This window comes from Quercus suber, unplaced genomic scaffold (genome assembly GCF_002906115.3).
Source record: "Quercus suber isolate HL8 unplaced genomic scaffold, Cork oak 2.0 scaffold_160, whole genome shotgun sequence".
NCBI classification, from domain to species: Eukaryota; Viridiplantae; Streptophyta; class Magnoliopsida; order Fagales; family Fagaceae; genus Quercus; species Quercus suber.
Window position 1 is genome coordinate 678,690 of NW_027069621.1, and position 17,955 is coordinate 696,644.

The 17,955-nt window shown below is 34.4% G+C and overlaps 1 protein-coding gene and 1 long non-coding RNA gene across 4 annotated transcripts; one reads left to right on the top strand and one right to left on the bottom strand.

The window, feature by feature from the left end:
* Window positions 1-235: 235 nt before the first annotated feature.
* LOC112020847 (F-box protein At4g09920) lies at window positions 236-4,483 on the top strand. Of its 2 annotated transcripts, XM_065777622.1 has the most exons (5): window positions 238-410; window positions 565-649; window positions 1,443-2,333; window positions 2,421-2,564; window positions 4,079-4,483. In XM_065777622.1, the coding sequence occupies exons 2-5, from the start codon at window positions 605-607 to the stop codon at window positions 4,376-4,378; spliced, it is 1,380 nt and encodes a 459-aa protein (XP_065633694.1). In that variant the 5' UTR covers window positions 238-410; window positions 565-604; the 3' UTR covers window positions 4,379-4,483. The 2 variants fall into 2 exon arrangements, with proteins under 2 accessions (XP_065633695.1, XP_065633694.1); XM_065777623.1 differs by lacking the exon at window positions 2,421-2,564 and having other exon boundaries at window positions 236-410.
* A 6,126-nt stretch (window positions 4,484-10,609) lies between these two features.
* LOC112019826 (uncharacterized) lies at window positions 10,610-16,671 on the bottom strand. Of its 2 annotated transcripts, XR_010630511.1 has the most exons (3): window positions 13,903-16,671; window positions 13,721-13,805; window positions 10,610-10,849 (listed from the first exon to the last, which is right to left on the bottom strand). It is a non-coding gene; the product is annotated as an uncharacterized LOC112019826 (long non-coding RNA). The 2 variants fall into 2 exon arrangements; XR_002883710.2 differs by having other exon boundaries at window positions 13,721-16,671.
* Window positions 16,672-17,955: the final 1,284 nt, after the last annotated feature.

Below are 17,955 nucleotides of genomic sequence, written 5' to 3' on the forward strand. Positions count from 1 at the left end.
TGTGTAAACAAAACAATCAGAGCATCACACGTATTTTTTTGAAATTCTTGTGAGTGAAAAAATGTGTAAAATATTGTTTAAAAACTGAAAATATGTGTTTAAAATTCTCTACCAAACGTGGCCTAGATTTCCTATGACGTGCTCTTTTGTTCTCTCTCTATCTCTCTCTCTCTCTCTCTCTCGCACGTTGAATGGTTTATTTATATCTTATATAATAATAAGAATGGTTTATCTATAAATAAAAAATACATGATATTTTAAAATTTAAGAAAATTGTAGAGTTCAATGGATAGAGGGATTCTATTCCTGGTCCTAGTCCGTGAGGAGTTAGATTAAATCTTATTATTTATACCCTTCTCCTCGCTTAGATTAACTTTCGCTTTTCATCTTGTTCTTCTTCTGCACATCAGGTTCATCATCTACCCCTTCTCTCTCTCTTGCGCTATTTCTTTATTTTTTGTTTCATTTAAAGTTGTCTCTCTTCCATTTGTTTACTTTTTCCTTGACGTTGTTGGATTTGTTGACATCATTTTTTCTTTTTTTAATCTCTATAATATTTTTCAGCTTTTGATTTCAAATTCAAGGATACAGCGAAATCGAATTAATGGAGATGACACTGCCGCCTCTGCCTCTTCCTTCCGACGACAAGGTACAATTCTCTTTTTAGTTTTTGAGTTATTGTGTCAAGATAAACTCAAATTATATATATATTCTACCCAAAAAAACAAAACCATGAAAATATAAATGTTAATTGTCCTATACTAAATAAGTTATACATACATATATATATATATATATATATATAAAATTATGACTTTAATATGTATATATACACACCCAGACACAAGATGGTTTTTTTTTTTTTTTAATAAGAGAAACTTATAATCTTCTTAAACTCTAATATGTATACAAAAGTTGTATAATTGGCTATACAGTATACAAATATATGAAAACAAAATATATATATATAGTATCTTCCATCAAAGTCATGTTGAATAATAATTCCTCACGAAATAAACTTCATCAATTATTTATTTTCATAGCAAAATTATTCATAATTTCCTTCTTTATATATATATATATATGGTGTTTGTAAGCATTAATAGGATTTGAAATTGAACTAAAAATTAGGGTGGTTCTACTATTTACTTTCAAAATTTACTACCTAATTATTTCATTCTATTGCAGTTGTATATCAGCTCTAAACTCTTTTTTTTTTAAAGGATTACTTGATTAGTTGATCAATGCTTTCTTTTTGGTGGAGGGCAACTCCAAATTATTTTCACATAACCTTAAAGATTTATAAAATATACCTATATTTAAAATAATTAAAAAAAAAAAAAAAAATTGGAGGGGCCATGGCCCCCCAACCATGCATGTAGCTCTGCCCTTCAAGCATTAGCTTTACTGACCTTTTTGTTGTTGATTTATAATATGTTAAGTGCAATTGGAACGATGAGGATTCAAAGGATCAGATTAGTCAGTTGCCAGATGAACTGATCGTCTCTATTCTGTCTTTCATGACATTGAAAGAAGCAGTCAGAACCAGTGTTCTTTCACACAGATGGAAACAACTGTGGCCATTCTTCACCGGTAGTTTGGACTTTGATGATCCAGATACTTTTTGGGCCATTGCCGATCGAAAGAAAAAAATGAAAGGAGAAAGGAGAAAGTTTGTGAAAAGGGTGAACCATGTTCTAAAATTACATCAAGGCTCAAATATAGACCAATTCAGAGTTTGTTTTGAGCTTGATAACCATCATAAACATCACATTGATGGATGGATTGACTCTGCAATCTCAAAGGGAGTTAAGAGGCTTGAATTGGACTTTACACCAACAGAGGCATGTGAAAAACAAATGCTTTATACATTTCCACATGAACGGTTTATTAGCATCAAAAGTTCTGTGGTTGGAGTATCTTGCATCAAGTCCCTAACATCCCTCACTCTAATATACGTACATGTAACCGGCGAGCTTCTTGAGCATTTCCTTTCCAACTGTCCTTTGCTAGAAAGATTACATGTTGCCTATTCTGAAGATCTAGTGACACTTAAGATTTGCAGTTCTTCACTGAGGTTGAAGCATTTAAACATAATACGTTGTTGGGAACTTAAAAGAATTGAGATTTTTGCTCCAAATCTTGAGTCTTTTGGCCTTGTTGCTCGAGCTATGGAGATGCACGTTAATTATGCACCCCGTCTTCTAGATGTACATGTATATGTCGGTGCATATGATTATCTGAATTATGCACTTTGCCCTCTGTCAAGCTACCTTTCTCAGCTACAGAGTTTGACGCTTGACTTTTACATCGCCCTTATTTCTCCTCATTCTGTAAGTGCCTTAAATTATTTTCAATCTCTTGCATTTATGTTAATATGATTTGATGAAATGTTCTCTCATCTTGTTTACTCTTTTCAGCAAAACATGGAATTCCCAAAATTTCAATTGTTGCCTAAACTTAAATACCTTAAATGGAGAGTTTCTACAAGTGATGGAATGAGCCTCATCAGTTTTATATCAATGATAGAGGCGGCACCTTTTTTACAAAAATTTTCTTTAGAGGTGACTGTTCTTACTTCATAGCTTGTCACTTGAGTGCACTGATAGCTTTCATTATTTGTTTTAGGTGATGCTATTTGCACATTAATTGTTGGATCATGGTTTTCCATCTCTCTATCTATTTATAAGATATTCCTTGAACTTGACTTGTCATTTTTCATGAGCATTTTTCATCTCAACTTTCCTACAGTCACCTAACCTTGTTTTGACATTCTCTCTAATGGTTCCAGATATGGCTTCATAAGATTTAATTTCTAATTGAAGTAATTTGATGATAATTTTCTGCTGTTTGATTGTGATTTATGTTCTTATTAACATACACATGAGAATTGTTGTGGGTCTGCATGTTGAGAAAGAACATGCATTTTTTTTATATTGTTGTGGGTCTGCATATATATATATATACATGTTTTTTTTATAATTATTTTAAAAAAATGTTTCTACTAAATGTCATTATGGATTACATTTGAAAATTGTATGTTTTTTTTATCAGTTAGGTGTGTGTCACCATGTATTGCTTTGTGTGTACTGTGTAGGCTCTAGAATGCCTTTGTTCTTATATGCACCTAAACAATTTTGACAACAATGGTCGGCAATCACACTAAACTCTTCCTACCCGTTATTGAAACCACTTTAAATATAAAAAAAAAAAAAGGGGGAATTTATGATTGTAGGTAATTGATTTTTACTCTATAGGTAAAGTGTTGTTCCGCAAGAGAACTATAACACATTTGGCTTTTTTTCAACTTGTTCTACCTTACAGTGTCACACTAGAAGGCAGTATTACATTTATTGGTTAATTTTTTAATTATTTTTACTATTGAGAGTTTGAAAGACTGGCCTATCCTAGAAGCATAGGCCACCTTCTAGACTAACTGAAGGCTCTTCATCATTATAAATATAGAGACATGAGGATGGAATAGGTTTGCAAGATAAGGAATTGATTTAATTTGATGCATTGTTTATGTATTTTGAAATTTAATGCACCCTGACTATTTGTTGAGGAGGTATATTAATAAGACTTGTGAGAATTTTTGATGTATTGTGACTTCTAAAATCTGGGTTAAACCTCGTATTGCTTACAGACTTTTGAGTCAATGTTGACTGTTTTTTTACTTGGCTTGACTTATATCTGTATTTTACTTACTAAAACTTGAGTGTTGAATTACATCTCTCTCTCAGACACATGCACACACTTGAGAGCTATACTATTATAATGATGGGTCGCACATTCAAAACCCTTGTAATATGTGAGATGTAACAAAATATATTGGCTGCAGAAAGGGTAGGGTGGGGTAGGTTAAAGTTTCAAATACTGGTTTCTTCATGAAAGTTCTTATCACTTCCAATGTGATATTTGGAGTATAGAAGTTGTAGCAAGTCAGCTCTTGTAGTGCCCTAATCATACAGGGTTACTTGTTTAATGTTCTTTGCCCCTAACCCTGCTTTATATATAATAGAAAATTTATCTTGCACCTTCGCAATCATGATTCTTATTTTCTTTTTAACAATTGCAGCTGTTATGGGATAAGTCCCGGAGAGAAAGAGAATTAATGAAGGTGATGAAATATCCTAATGAGCACCTCAAGGAGGTGGAAATAACGGGATTTGTGGGGCGTGCAATAGACATTGAGCTTACTGTTTATTTACTCGAAAGTGCCATCAAACTTGAGAAGCTTGTTATTAATCCTCGTTCTCCGGCTCTTGTGGGAACCCCTTGGGAGTTTGTGAGAGTAGAAGAGAATGAAGGTGCTATAGAATGTGCCAAGCAGTTCAAGAAAAATTTACCTATAGGAGCCGAATTATTTATTCTATGATCATCATCAAACTGGTTTTATTTGATGTATTTGAATGTTCAAAATGTGTATAAAACACAATGAACGTTTTGATCCCCAAAAATACAAATTACCAATTCAAGCTTATTATCAAACAATTGATGTGTGGAATATGAACATAAGCATATAATAGAATTGATAAACAATATAAACCAAATAAAATCACATCCACAGTAGAAATTAAATGGCAAAGATTAAGGCAAGAGAGATGCAAACACAAGGACAACACAGTGATCTGTTATCGAAGAGGAAATCGAAGCCCTTGGCGTAAAATCTCTCTGCCGTTCTCCAAGCGGTAAATAATAAACTAAAAAATGTAGTAGGAATACATGAATAGCAGAAGACCCTCTAAGCCTAATCTACCCAGTGTACCTAAACTCACCAAGTTTCTTGCTCCAACGAAGTTACGCCGAACCTATTTCTTCTTTAGCTTACCGGATTTCACTACTAACCATAGCATCAACCAATGTGAATTGGTTCCTTCCTAACTGCTTCACAAAGCACCAAACAGTCTTCTCACAAATATGGGTATGGTGAGAAAAGATTTTGGCAGTGTACCTCTCAAGGATGTAACAATGGAGAGGAAGAGAGTGGAGTAATTTGAAAAGTCTCTAAGTGAAGATTGGGGATGAGTCAATCTTATTTTTCTCTAGGGTTTCTCTCTCAAAATTCTCTTTGGAATCTCTCTACATTTCGTGGGTATAAGGGTCAATATATAGTGGGGTGAGAAATAAATGCAAAGAGTCAGTTTTTCCCAAACAGGGTAAGTTGGCGGCTTGGCCTCATGACTGGTCTAAGTCGCGAGTTCAAGCCGCGAGTTAACGGCCTGGCCAGCCTGGGACTTTTGTCCTATAGTGTGACAACTGACGTGACTCTTCACCTCCCCGCACGCTTCTCGCGTGTGCTACAGTTGGCAGCTTGCCAGTCACGAGTCAACCGCGAGTCCTAGCCACGAGTCCCTACTTCTTTACACCATCTTGAGCATTTTTTCACTCTCTCACACTCTACCCTTACATGAATCCCACCTAAATACAGGGTTACTAAGTGCTAAAACAGAAACAAATTGGCACAGAATAAAGCCAACAAGATGATTGATAAAATTCAACCTTACAGTATTGTTGATGTATTTTAAAATTTGATGCACCCTGGCAATTTGTTGAGGAGGTATATTTAGACAATCAGACTAATGAGAATTTTGTTACGCATTATGACTCTTGAAATCAGGCTTAAGCGTCCCATTTGCATGCAAGACTTTTAAGTCAATGTTAACTTGGCTTGACTTACATTTTTTATGATTCTAGACTTCTAGTTAATGGGTGCTTGTTATGACCTAGGTGTTGAATTTAGTTTAAAGATAAATTATTTGAATTTAGTTTAAAGATAGATTAAGGCTTCCTAGATAGACTAGTATTGTTATTTGTATTCAAATTAATTCTTATGTTTTAGGATAGGATTAGTTCCTATGTTTTAGTATTTGTTGATGAGGTTATCTTATCATTGGCTATTTATGTACATTAAATGCATTAATGAGAATTAAGCAGAAATTAAACCAAAAACTCTATTATCCCTTTCAAGTTTAGGAGGCTAGTCACCTCGAATCGACTAAGTTATCTTTTTAATTTTTCAGTTCATAACAATGCTTTTAGGATATTTTTTAATAGATCATTTTAAAAAAGTTTTAATATCACTTGTATGAAAAATATAACAAACTGTATAAAAAAAAAATTTAGTTGTTTTTCTCTTTTCCTATAAAAAAATTTTAAAAATATTTTCTAAACTAACTTTTCCCTATCCTTATTTTGCTTACCTAAAGTTGAGTTTTGAATCACATCTATCTCTCTCTCAAAAACACACATGTGGGAGCTATACTATAATGTTGCCTCTCACATTCAAAATTTTAGGGAACTAGCTAATTGAGTAGCATTATAATTGAATAGCATTGTAAATAAGTAAGGTTTTGTGACTGTGCTATGTTAGTTAGTAACAATTTTGTTAATTAGTAGCAGTTGGGTTGTTATTAGTTAGTTAGGTTGTTAGTTTTGGTGGGAAGACTAATGTGTTGTATAAAAATGAGGGATGATATGAAATATAGGGCATGAAGAGTATTAATCAATTTTCCCTCTCTCTCTCTCTCTCTCTCTCTCTCTCTCTCTCTCTCTCTCTCTCTCTCTCTCTCTCTCTCTCTCTCTCTCTCTGTTAGGAGGTGGTTACCCTCGAAGTAACTAACAATCTTAAGGTCCTTAAGCTTAAAAGCTAGAATATAACTAGGAGGTCTCATAAAGTGATAACCATTCTACCATTGACGAACCGTATCCACAAAACCCTCCACCTTTAGCCACATATTTTCAAATTTGAAAGGACTCTTTGCCCTCAACATGCCTCCCGCCTCCATTTGTAGAGGACAATGATCCAACACCACCCAAGAAAGAATCCTTTGGATCATATCTAAGAAATGCTCCTCTCAATCCCCTAAGACCATAACTCTATCAATTCTGGACATGGAAGGAATGTCAGAGTCACGAAACCACATAAATTCTCCTTCCACCAAAGGAAAATCAACCAAAAAAAGTTTCACAATAAAATCCAAAATTTTAAGCATTGCTAAACTGAACGAAGTACATCTAAGTCTCTCAGCTGGAGATATGATAATATTAAAATCATCAAACAAACACCAAGCCAAAAGCCACCATGATCTCACAATGTCAAGCTATGCCCACATCACATCCCTTAGGTTTTCATTAGTCGGTCCACACACCCCGAGCAAATCCATTCAAAGCCATTTGCCACACCCTTCAATAAAATTGAAAATGAAAATCTTCCAACCACACAATCAACATTCTCAGACACCCTTCCATCCCACATCAACAGAACACCCCCAGCTGTATGAATGGCATCTAAAGCCACCAAGTCTACAAAAGGGCTGACTTTTTACCATGTTAAAGATGGTATTGTCTAATTTATTTTCTTGAAGACAAACAATATCACACTTCCACTCCCTTAGAAGATACTTCACAACATCCCTCTTATGAGGATTATTCAATTCCCTCACATTCCAAAACAAAAGTGTTAAATTCATGTACAAACAAGAGATCCCAGAGGATTTCAAACTACCTCTAGTACTTCTACTGAAAGGCCCATCATAATTAATAGTAGAAATCAAATTTCTTAATTCCCTCACCCATTTTTGGCTTGAATTACTTGCATGGTGAATAATAACATCATTCACTTGTGATTTCCTAAATTCTCTCAAGTTGTTGAAAGAAAGCAATATACTGACTCTCACATCAAGTAACAAGGAAGCCCATAAAAGTAACAACATTAAATGTATAATCAACCCCATGCAATTCATATAAAAGTAACAACATTAAAACAAATGAATAACTACCCTAAAGATTACATTTGTATATTCATAGCCTTTGTGTTTTGAAAGACTTTCACTTAAATTTAGCTATACCGAAGTGGACTGAAATGCTACATTAGTGTGGCTTAATAAAAGTGTAACAATAATAAAATGTTATGCTTCAGATTTTAGATCTTACAAGTTTGAGATTTATATTTTTTTTTATAATAAATTTGTATTTAGAATAGGTGCTTTCAACCCGAACATGTCTTTTCCCATTATGTAAGTGCACAAAAATAGGTCAAAGTGGATCAAAATGGACCGAAGTGGTTTGAATGGACTGGATAGGAACAAGGTGAACTAAATGGGACCAAAGTTGACCAAATAGGACCAAAATGGACCAAATAAGATTGAATGGACAGATTAGGACCAAAGTTAGCAAGATGGACCAAACATGACTGAAATAAACGAACTAGACCAAAGTGGATAGAATGTACCAAAAAGTCCAAAGTGGACAAAATGGACGGAGGACTAATGTGGACTGAATAAGACCGAAGTGGACAAAATAGGACCAATGTGGACAAAAAAATTTAAGCACCTAATATTATATCACTTCTTTCTCTTTCTTATTTGGTTTCTTTTTGCTCTCATACTCTTTCTTTGCTTCTTATCACAGAACAAATGAAAGGACACTCTACTTCTCAATTTCTTCTTGATTTCTTCTCAAATTCTAGCACTGATGGGAACATCAACAGATCAACTCAACCAACAAAATTAAACAACTGATCAAAAAAAAAATTCTTCTCTCCTCTCATTCTCTTTTTTCTACAAACGATCGAAATCTCTATTTTTCACAAAAACGGTCTCTAATTTCTCTCACAAAAGCTAAAAGCAAACTGGTATGCCAATTTCAATCATTTGAAATCATTTTTCTAATTGTATATCTTCAAGTTTAGTAAAATGGGGTTGTGGGGTATGACGGGTTTATGTTTTGTTAATTGCTCTTGAGAAAGATTAAGGAAAGAACATTTAAATGTGATAGAGAAAGGATAGAGAGTTTGTTGGAAAGTGAATTTAAAAAAACATAGGTATGCAAAAGGTAAATGTAACTATTCACTCACCAAACAATACAACAAGTCATTCTAAGGAAGGTTTGGCCCCTCACATCCGCATGTATTACCTCATAATTATTGCCAATTTTGCATTTAATGCTACAAGATAATGAGAACATCCACATGTGATCTTAGGGACAATGCCCTAGGCCCAAGTCACCTCAATTTAAGGGGATGATGAATTGTTAGAACTCCTGCTTTGCAAAGGAAATGTTCACCAACTCACACCAACAAAAGCCTATGAATGATTCCCCTTTAGAATCACAAAGAGGAATGATTTTCCTAACGATCATTGTCACATTGCAATTTTTCTTTTAAACCTCATCTTAATTCATATTATAGTTTAACCTTCTGAGCTTATGACCAACGTCACTAGTTGGTCATCAACCTAGAAAGTAGTTTGTTTATTCTTTATGGGCACAGAGCGTGAGTTCTTCGAGTCTCAGTCTAGCAGCTCAATTCCAAACGTCAAAACTTATGATCCAGGCCTTGAGTGCTTGACACAAAGAAAGAGAGAGACGGGGGTTATGTTTGGAAGGATGGGGGATGCAGATATGAAGAACGCGTAGCTATCACCCATTGATACATTGTAAGCTTGGAACATGTATAAGTAGGTGAAGGTCTATAGTATTGATGTGTTGTCAAAGCCTAAAACCAGTTGCATTCGGTTTCTGGTTTGATAAGGTGGTCAATGCTCCAATCCCCAGCACCTTGGTATAGAAAGAAGAGATGCAAATGGCAAGGGGCTCAAACCACTTCAACCAAGCAACTTCAAAAGGCTCCTTTGATGTGAAAAAAATTTTGGTTAGGGAAGAAAAATGGAGGAAAGTAAGGCATAACACCCCTATTTCCCAAGGACTATTTGAATGATTCAAAGGAAAGTTCAGGGACATCAGTGTATCCATGAGGCAAGTGTTTTGGTCTAAAGGATCCACTTTACTCCATTATAAAAGGGAGGGTATGATTGAGGAAGCAAAACAACAAATTGAAAAGCAAGTCAGTAAGAAACAGAAGAAAAAGTAGAAACTAAAAATAATTGAGAGCTTTCTAGGTAATGAAAATGATCCCCTATCTTGCAAGAAATCAAAATACACACCACCTCATGGCTGTATTATCCCCCTATCACCACCCCCATTTCTCTCTCTAAATTAAGAACTAGCACTAATTTATTTTACTGGGTGAGCAAATTCGAATTTCCAAAAATTAGTCATTGATTAATCGGGACTAATTTGTTGTTGAGCATGGCTATGAGATCACTAGTGTTAGATTTGTTAAATGCTAAATTTTAGCACACACAAGAACAAAAAGTAAGCTCCATTAGAGCACTCGCATTAGACATTGCAAAATAAAATAAAAATAAAAAAGTGATTAGTTTAACACATTTTTGCTCAAAACTATCCACATTAGTCAACCTATAACATTGTACATATACATTATTGCTACAATAACCACATAAATATACATGGTTACTGTAGTTTTCGATTTTATTATTTTAATATTTTATCTCTCACCCTTGTTAGAATCTCTCTCTCTCTCTCTCTCTCTTCCATTGACTCTCTCTTTAATGTCCAAAAAAGCAAAAGAGAAAAATGATTATTTAAATGAAATAGAGTATAATAGATAATTCAATGTGGATGTTTTTGCAAAGTTTTTGCGTATGTGGTGGTGTTGGTAGACTAGGGGGGGAGGGCTAGGAGGCATAGAGGACCAGAAAGCTAATACTAATATCCAATGGAATACAAATTCAAATAATTCCAGAGATTCTTAAAAAGGAAAGGTAGTATATTAACTAGAAAAATCAATCCTCTTGAACAGAGTTCCAAAAAAGCAATCCTAAAACTAATGAGTTCATGGAAACAAATTTACTGCAATACCCAATTGTCAAAACATCAAGTATAGATATTATTATCAACCAAAGAACAAAAGTTCCCTCTAAACCACAAAAACAGCTCCAAACGTAATTACAGTCGAACGTGGCTGGTCCTCCATGAAAATGCAACACTGCAAAAGAAAACATATATCAGTTACAATTTAAATGTTCACTGAACTGCCACATTATTTTTTACAATTTAACCCATATTTTCAGTGTTTTCTTAGGCTTAGTTTACAGTATTCTTTCATCTTTCTCTGCTGCAATTTATAATTGCTATGCTTTTTTTTTCTTTTTCTTTTTTTAAGCAATCAGAAATAACGGCTGCAATTATATGGATTGTCCTCTTTGCAGTTTCACTAAGAATAGTTAGGTATACAAAAGTGCTCGCCACAGCCAAGAAAGAGAACCAAAAATCCATAAACTGATACCAAAGCAGTAGTAAAAGTGTTAAACTTGAAACTAAAATCTTATGAATAGTGGAGCTAAGGAAGATGTTTTGCACAAATCATGCACCTGTAGAGCTGTAAAATATAGAGCACACCAGTTACACGTCACACGCATGATACAATGCACTTGAAATTCCACTAGACATGAATTGGATCTTACATTTTGTTGTAGGACTTTAAAAGTAGGAAGTAAGGGTGCAGCATTTGATGCAACAAGAAAAATAGTTTGCAATCTCTACTCTAATGGTTAAGAGATGTCATTTTTTGGTTTCACATGTTGTGCAAACCAAAAACCAGCTCATCTTTGAACAATGGAAGGACATTCTTAAGTACGTAAAAAAAAGAGGATGACTTCGAGAGAGAAAAGTTGCATAGATCACTATTATCCATAGAAACATCATGCCAAGTTAAATTTAATTAAAGGGAGTAGATATATCATAGAGTCTAAAGAGAATAATTGCACAGATCACTATTACCCATAGATATCCCTGGCATGTTAAATCAAATTAAAAGGACAAGAAATATCATAAAACCAAACAGAACCCCTTCCAACAAAAAGATGACTCAATTTTACATTTCTCTGAAGAATGTGAGAAGGGCTACAGTATTTCTAATTGTAACATCTTTGGTGGATGGACAATCCCCATCTCTTCTTCTGCCTAAAGAAAGAAAGAATTTACATAGATATACACAATTGTCACTACTATTTCATCTTAGAGGCACCATATCACCTTCAGCCTCCTTTAAAACTGCAAAAATCTCCTCGTTATCAAACTCCCTCTCTAAAGACAGCCTCTTAGTTTCATCTAAGCAAGCAAACTCCAGGCCATCAATAGCAGGCCTCCAAGATTCAAGCTCTTAATATAAATTCTTATAAAATTCCACCACCTGATCTTGAACCTCCCTATCAGCCTAACAAAGCACTCCCTCAACCTCCACTCCCCTAATGTGATTGGTTTGCCTATGTGAGTTAGCCAACCTATGAAAAAACAGAGTATTATTATCCCCCTCTTTTATGAATAAGGCCTTGGATTTTTGCCTCAAAGAAATTTGCTCCAAAGAAGCTAAATGTTCGATATCAACTTTGATCACAATTCTTCTAGATCCATCTTCTAGAGACAAAACTTGCAACTCTTCTCTCATATCAAGATACAACGACTCAGTCAAAAGACATTTTTTCCTAAAAGCCATGTCCCCAAACACATGCTTGTTCCAATGCTTCAAGTCACTTTTCAAAGCCTTCAATTTACAAGCTAAAATATAACTAGGAGGCCCCAAAAAGTGATAACCACTCCACAACTGCTGAACTTGATCCACAAAACCCTCCATTTTCAGCCACATATTTTCAAATTTAAAAACACTCTTCCCCCTCAACATACCTCCTACCTCAACTAAAATAGGACAGTGATCTGACACCACCTAAGAAAGAGTCTTACGAGTCACATCCAAAAAAAGATCCTCCCAGTCAGCTGAAATCAAAGCCCTATCAATTTTGGACATGGAAGGATTATCAGAATCACAAAACCAAGTGTAATCGCCCCCCTCCAAAGGCAGATCAACCAGATTATTTTTCTCAATAAAGTCAGAGAAATGAACATGGCTGAGCTAAAAGAGTTACAACCAAGTCTCCCTACTAGATATCTGATGATGTTGAAATCACCAATCAAACACTATGCCAAGCTCCACTGCAATCTCACAGAATCAAGTTCCACCCACGTTGCATTCCTAGCCTAGCACTGTCATCAAACAGACCTCACACCCCCGAATAAACCTGTCTAACAAAACCCATTCAAACTTGTCTACCACTCCCTCCAACAAAATGGAAACAGAAAATCTACCTACGAAACAATCAAATTTATCAAGCACCCTCCAGTCCCCATGCCAACAAAATACCCCCAGCAGTGTGAATTGCATCCAAAACTGCCCAATCAACCAAAGGGCTGCCCCATAAACTTTTCACAATGGTAGAGTTAATATTATCCAATTTGGTTTCCTGTAAACAAACAAAATCACCCTGCCACTCCTTAAGCATATTTTTCATAAAATCCCTCTCATGAAAATTATTTAAACCCCATATTCCAAGATAGGATTTTTAAATTCATTAATACTGATCTGAGTCCAACCTAATGGGTTTCATACTACCTCTTGAATTCCTACCAGACTTCAAGTCATAATTAATAGAAGAAACTAAACTCCTTGATTCTCGCATACCTTTCTTACTATTGTTCCCTGTCCGGCTAGAAGCCAACCACTTACTCACTTAATTGGTCAGGTATGTATCATCCATAGAGTGCTATCAAAATCTCAAAACAAAGATAAGCCACTTCCCAAAATTATATAACCAAGGAGGCATTATGATATCAAATGGGATGCAATAGCATTAGAGAGTATAGACTAGTCTCTAGGAAGATTAATAGCATAAAACACAATCCAAACAGAAATGACAAAAGAAAAGTGAAAATAATGCTTCATTGACATAATATAAGGATAATAAAATACATCAACTTATTAATAAATAAATAAATAAAAGAAGAATCTAAAGAATTTTCTTACAAGCATCTCCTAAGACACTAAAGAATGTAGCTAGTCCAAATGTAATGATGGTAGAATGAAACTGGACCTCCCAGAAAATGCAATCCTGCAAAAGAAAATATATATATATATATATATATATATATTAGTTACACAGGTGATTGAGTCTCCATGTGTGAAACTAAACAAAAGATTTAGCTTACCATCATGATGGAGATAATGGTAATAGGAACCAGCACCCATGGGTGACCAAAACAGGTGGCCGAAAGTAATGTATCACGGTCACAATAAGCATTTATAAGTTACAACCTAATCACTCACAAAACAGCACTAAGATGATAAAAATCCTAATATTTGAGCAAATAATTTCCTTTTCCCTAGGCTTTTCATGTGAATTGTACAACAAAGTTGCATGGAATAAGAAGAGAGAATAGAACTCCTTGATTACTGTGGGCTCAACTGAAACGCTCTACATCACAGGATAGAGTTCACAGCCAAAAGTTTGACCACATTGTCCAAATAAAATTAGAAAAGAATCTAAAAATTTCATTACAAGAATTTCCTGAGGAAAATGCTATTTGGCTAGATAGACCTTTTGAGGAGGATGAGGTGTTTGGGGTGATCAGTGGGTCCAACGGTGATAAGTCACTAAGCTCGGATGGTTTTTCTATGGAATTTTTCAATCTTGTTTGAGTACATAGAAAACAGAGCAAGCTGTGTTTGAAAAAAGCATTAATGCCTCCTTCCTTGCCCTTATTCCCAAAAAACTAATGCTGTGGAGGTGAAGGATTTTCATCCTATTATTTTGGTGGGAGGGATGTACAAGATTATATCTAAGGTATTGGCTAATCATTTGAGAGAGGTGGTGCATGGGCTTATCTCAGATTCTCAGAACACCTTTGTTAAAGGTAGGCAAACTCTAGATTCTTTTAATTGCTTCTGAATGTATAGATAGTAGGTTGAAGTCAAGGGTGTCGAGAGTGTTGTGCAAGTTGGATGTTGAGAAAGCATATGATCATGAGAATTGAAACTTTCTTATGTACTTGCTTAGAGAAGATGGTCTCAAGTTTGTATGCCAGTGCAAAATGGCGAGTTAGGCATCAGGCATTAGAGAAGATTTAATTATGCTTTATTAGGCAAATGGCTGTGGAGATATCGAACGGAGGGAGATGCCCTGATGCAAGACCGCTGAAACAGGGGATAAACAGAAAATAACCTAAATAAAACACTAGAAAATCATACCTAGGTCTTCCTACGTATCACACCTAGGGTTCCTTGGCATCACACCTTGGAGAAGTTTGCATCACACAAGCCATAAAAGAAAGCATAGCTCTTAAATTCTGAAAACATTCATTAATAATCACTTCAATAGTAAGTAACCCAAATCACAGTTAGGAAGTCAAGAAACCCTACGTGTGATGCTTAGGAAGTTTAGGTGTGATTTCTAGAATTTATCTATTTTCTTTAATTTTACTATTCATGGTTACTGTTCACATCATCGTTTACAGCAACCGAAATCTTGAATTTCACCTTTGATTTCATTCCTAAAACCCTATTAATCCTTGTCCCTTTGGAAACCCTATAATCCCCGTTATTTTAAACATTGTAAGTTTATATTTTCATGAATATCTAAATATTCGTATAAACTTGTTCTCTTCTCTCTATACTCTACATGAATAATGGCACAAATCAACTAGTTCTATATATCAAGCGTCAAGATCATCGCATTAACAATTTCATTTTGTTTTCTGTGAAAATGGAAGGCATATAACATTCTTCCACACATGGGCTAGAGAACAATAAATAAAATCATCACAAACAATTGATTATCAAAAAAAAAAATCATCACAGACAATTGCATCATTTGCCACTGGTTCAACAATAGAGCACATGATTTCATTTTTAATGAAGTCCTAAAGATGTTAGTTAAAATAGCACACCTCAGGAGCTCAACTCTATTGCATTTTAAGGAACTTACACAGCAAAATGTAGTAAGATAATATTAGCCAAAACCAAATAGAAGTCCCTCATCTGCCAATGAGCACATCCTCCCCTTGCGAGTGTAAGTTGAAGGATGAGATTGTAAGTTAAAGACCCAACAAGTGCATGTGTAATTACAAATTAAAAAGTAAATCAAAGTCCCTCATCTCAAATTTAAACAGAATGAAATGGAATGATCTCACCATTATATAGCAATATCTTTCTCCTTGCACTGCCTACTCCACATCAACCAATGTCCTTAGGTTCAAGTGATGCCTCTAATCCCATTCCTACCTCAAATCATGATTAGTATGATAATTTAAATACTCCTACTGCCCTTCATAAGGGAGTTAGTTCTTGCACACAATATCCCATATCAAATTACATTTCTTATCAAAATCTTTTACCTATATATCATTCCTTTGTGTCTCAATTATCTAATATTTCTATTCATGACAACGTACATTATGCAGGACAAAACCAAAAAGAATGGACCAACAAATTGAAGAATTTGCAACCTCAATCCATGCTTAAAAATCCAAACTAAAAGAAAGCTAAGAAATCCAAACTATTCTAAGTCTGAACTTAAAACCGTCACTGCATAAACCATGAAGCCGTTCACTTACTTTTCTGACCAATGAATATTCATAATTGGGAGAAACCCAACATCAGAATCAGTACAGATTAAGAACATCATACAATGAAAGATATAACGAAAAGTCCCTTCCTGAACAATCCAAAGCCAAAGCAAATCAAACAAAAGCGAAAACAAAAAACAAAATAAAATAAATAACAAAGCAAAGCAGAGTGAAGCTCTTCTTATGTGACACCAGGCATTAATTAGCAATGCAAATGAGCTATTAGGAATTTGAATTCTAGTTCCATTAGAGAAGATTATGCCATTGTTCTTGAGTATTGAGGTTTGGGGTTTCGACTTCGATATGGCGCGGTGTGGTGGTTTGGGGTTTCCACTTCGATTAGATAATAATTATTAATATAATAATTAATTAAAACGAGGCTAGACTATTTATAAGGACTGAGATCGGGTCAGTTTCACTGCCACCCGTAACCCGACCCGATAATATCGGGTTTGTCAAGGATAACCCGACCCAATCCGAAAAGTACGGGTCTATATCGGGTTGGGTGATCAGTATTGATTTGGGTCGCTTTTTTTTTTTTTTTTTCAAATTGTGTGACCGTGAAAGGCCTAAAGAAAAATTGAAATAGTCGCCACTTTAATAAATACTAATGGGGAAAAAATTACTTATTCGATTTCTTAAACTTGCCATTTAAAAGTTGTCTTGGTTTTATTTTTATTTTTAAACTTCCATATTGGAGGGATCTCCATTTTTTTTATAATAAATATTTTTTTTTTTCTTTATCAAGTTAATGCATGGCTGTCTAGGCAATATATATTTTTTTTTTTTGAAATTATTTTACTAATTTAGTGATTGACATTAATGTGAAAAACTAAATTCAATAATTTATTTATTGTCTTTGTTTCTCAAAAAAAAAAAAAAAAAGGGTAATTATCCCACATTGTTTAATTATCTCACATTGCTTAAGTTACTCCACCCTTCCTTAAAAGTTATCATGGCTTTTGAGTGGAGTTATGATCTGTCTTTGTGTTAGAACATATTTCCCTCTCCTTTGTGTGTGTGTTTGTTTCTCAAAAAAATAAAAAATAATTTATTTATTGTCAAAAAGGTTTAATGGTCGTGATTTCTTGATTAGGCAACAAACTTTTACAACATCTTGACCCGCTCCTCGTCGAATGAGAAAGTAAAATTTACCATTTTTGTTTACATCAGCGCTAGAGCTTAGTTTGGACATATGCTTTCCAATAATATATAAGATCATTGTTATAATTAGGACTGAAATAAATAAAAAAAAAAAATTTAAACAACAATTTGACTTTCACTATAGAAAATATTTATTGTTAGAGTTTTTTTTTTTTTTTTTTTTTTGTGTAAAGTCCAATTATTTGATCGTCATTTTTTATCATTTTTCTTGGATTGACAATGGAGGTTCAACACCAAACCATTTTCCAAATCATTAGAGATTTTCATATGTACCTTAGCTGGCAAAATTCCTCCTTCACACGTAGTTAGCAGCAAGAGAAGTAGCAATGATGCTAATCTAATGAAAGAACTCAAGATGTTTTGCTGATTGAGATTTGTGTTGGCGTAAATGTTTTAGATTGGTCTTTGTCTTTTCGAGGTCTTATTTATAGGGAAATTTCTTCATGGTAGCTAGCTAGTGACATTTCTATGCTA

Excerpts from the sequence above, each read along its gene's own strand:
- LOC112020847 (XM_065777622.1), top strand. The coding sequence starts at position 605 with ATGGAGATGACACTGCCGCCTCTGCCTCTTCCTTCCGACGACAAG. Across the intron at positions 650-1,442 it reads CTCTTCCTTCCGACGACAAG|TGCAATTGGAACGATGAGGA; the intron begins GTACAATTCTCT and ends TAATATGTTAAG. Across the intron at positions 2,565-4,078 it reads TACAAAAATTTTCTTTAGAG|CTGTTATGGGATAAGTCCCG; the intron begins GTGACTGTTCTT and ends TAACAATTGCAG.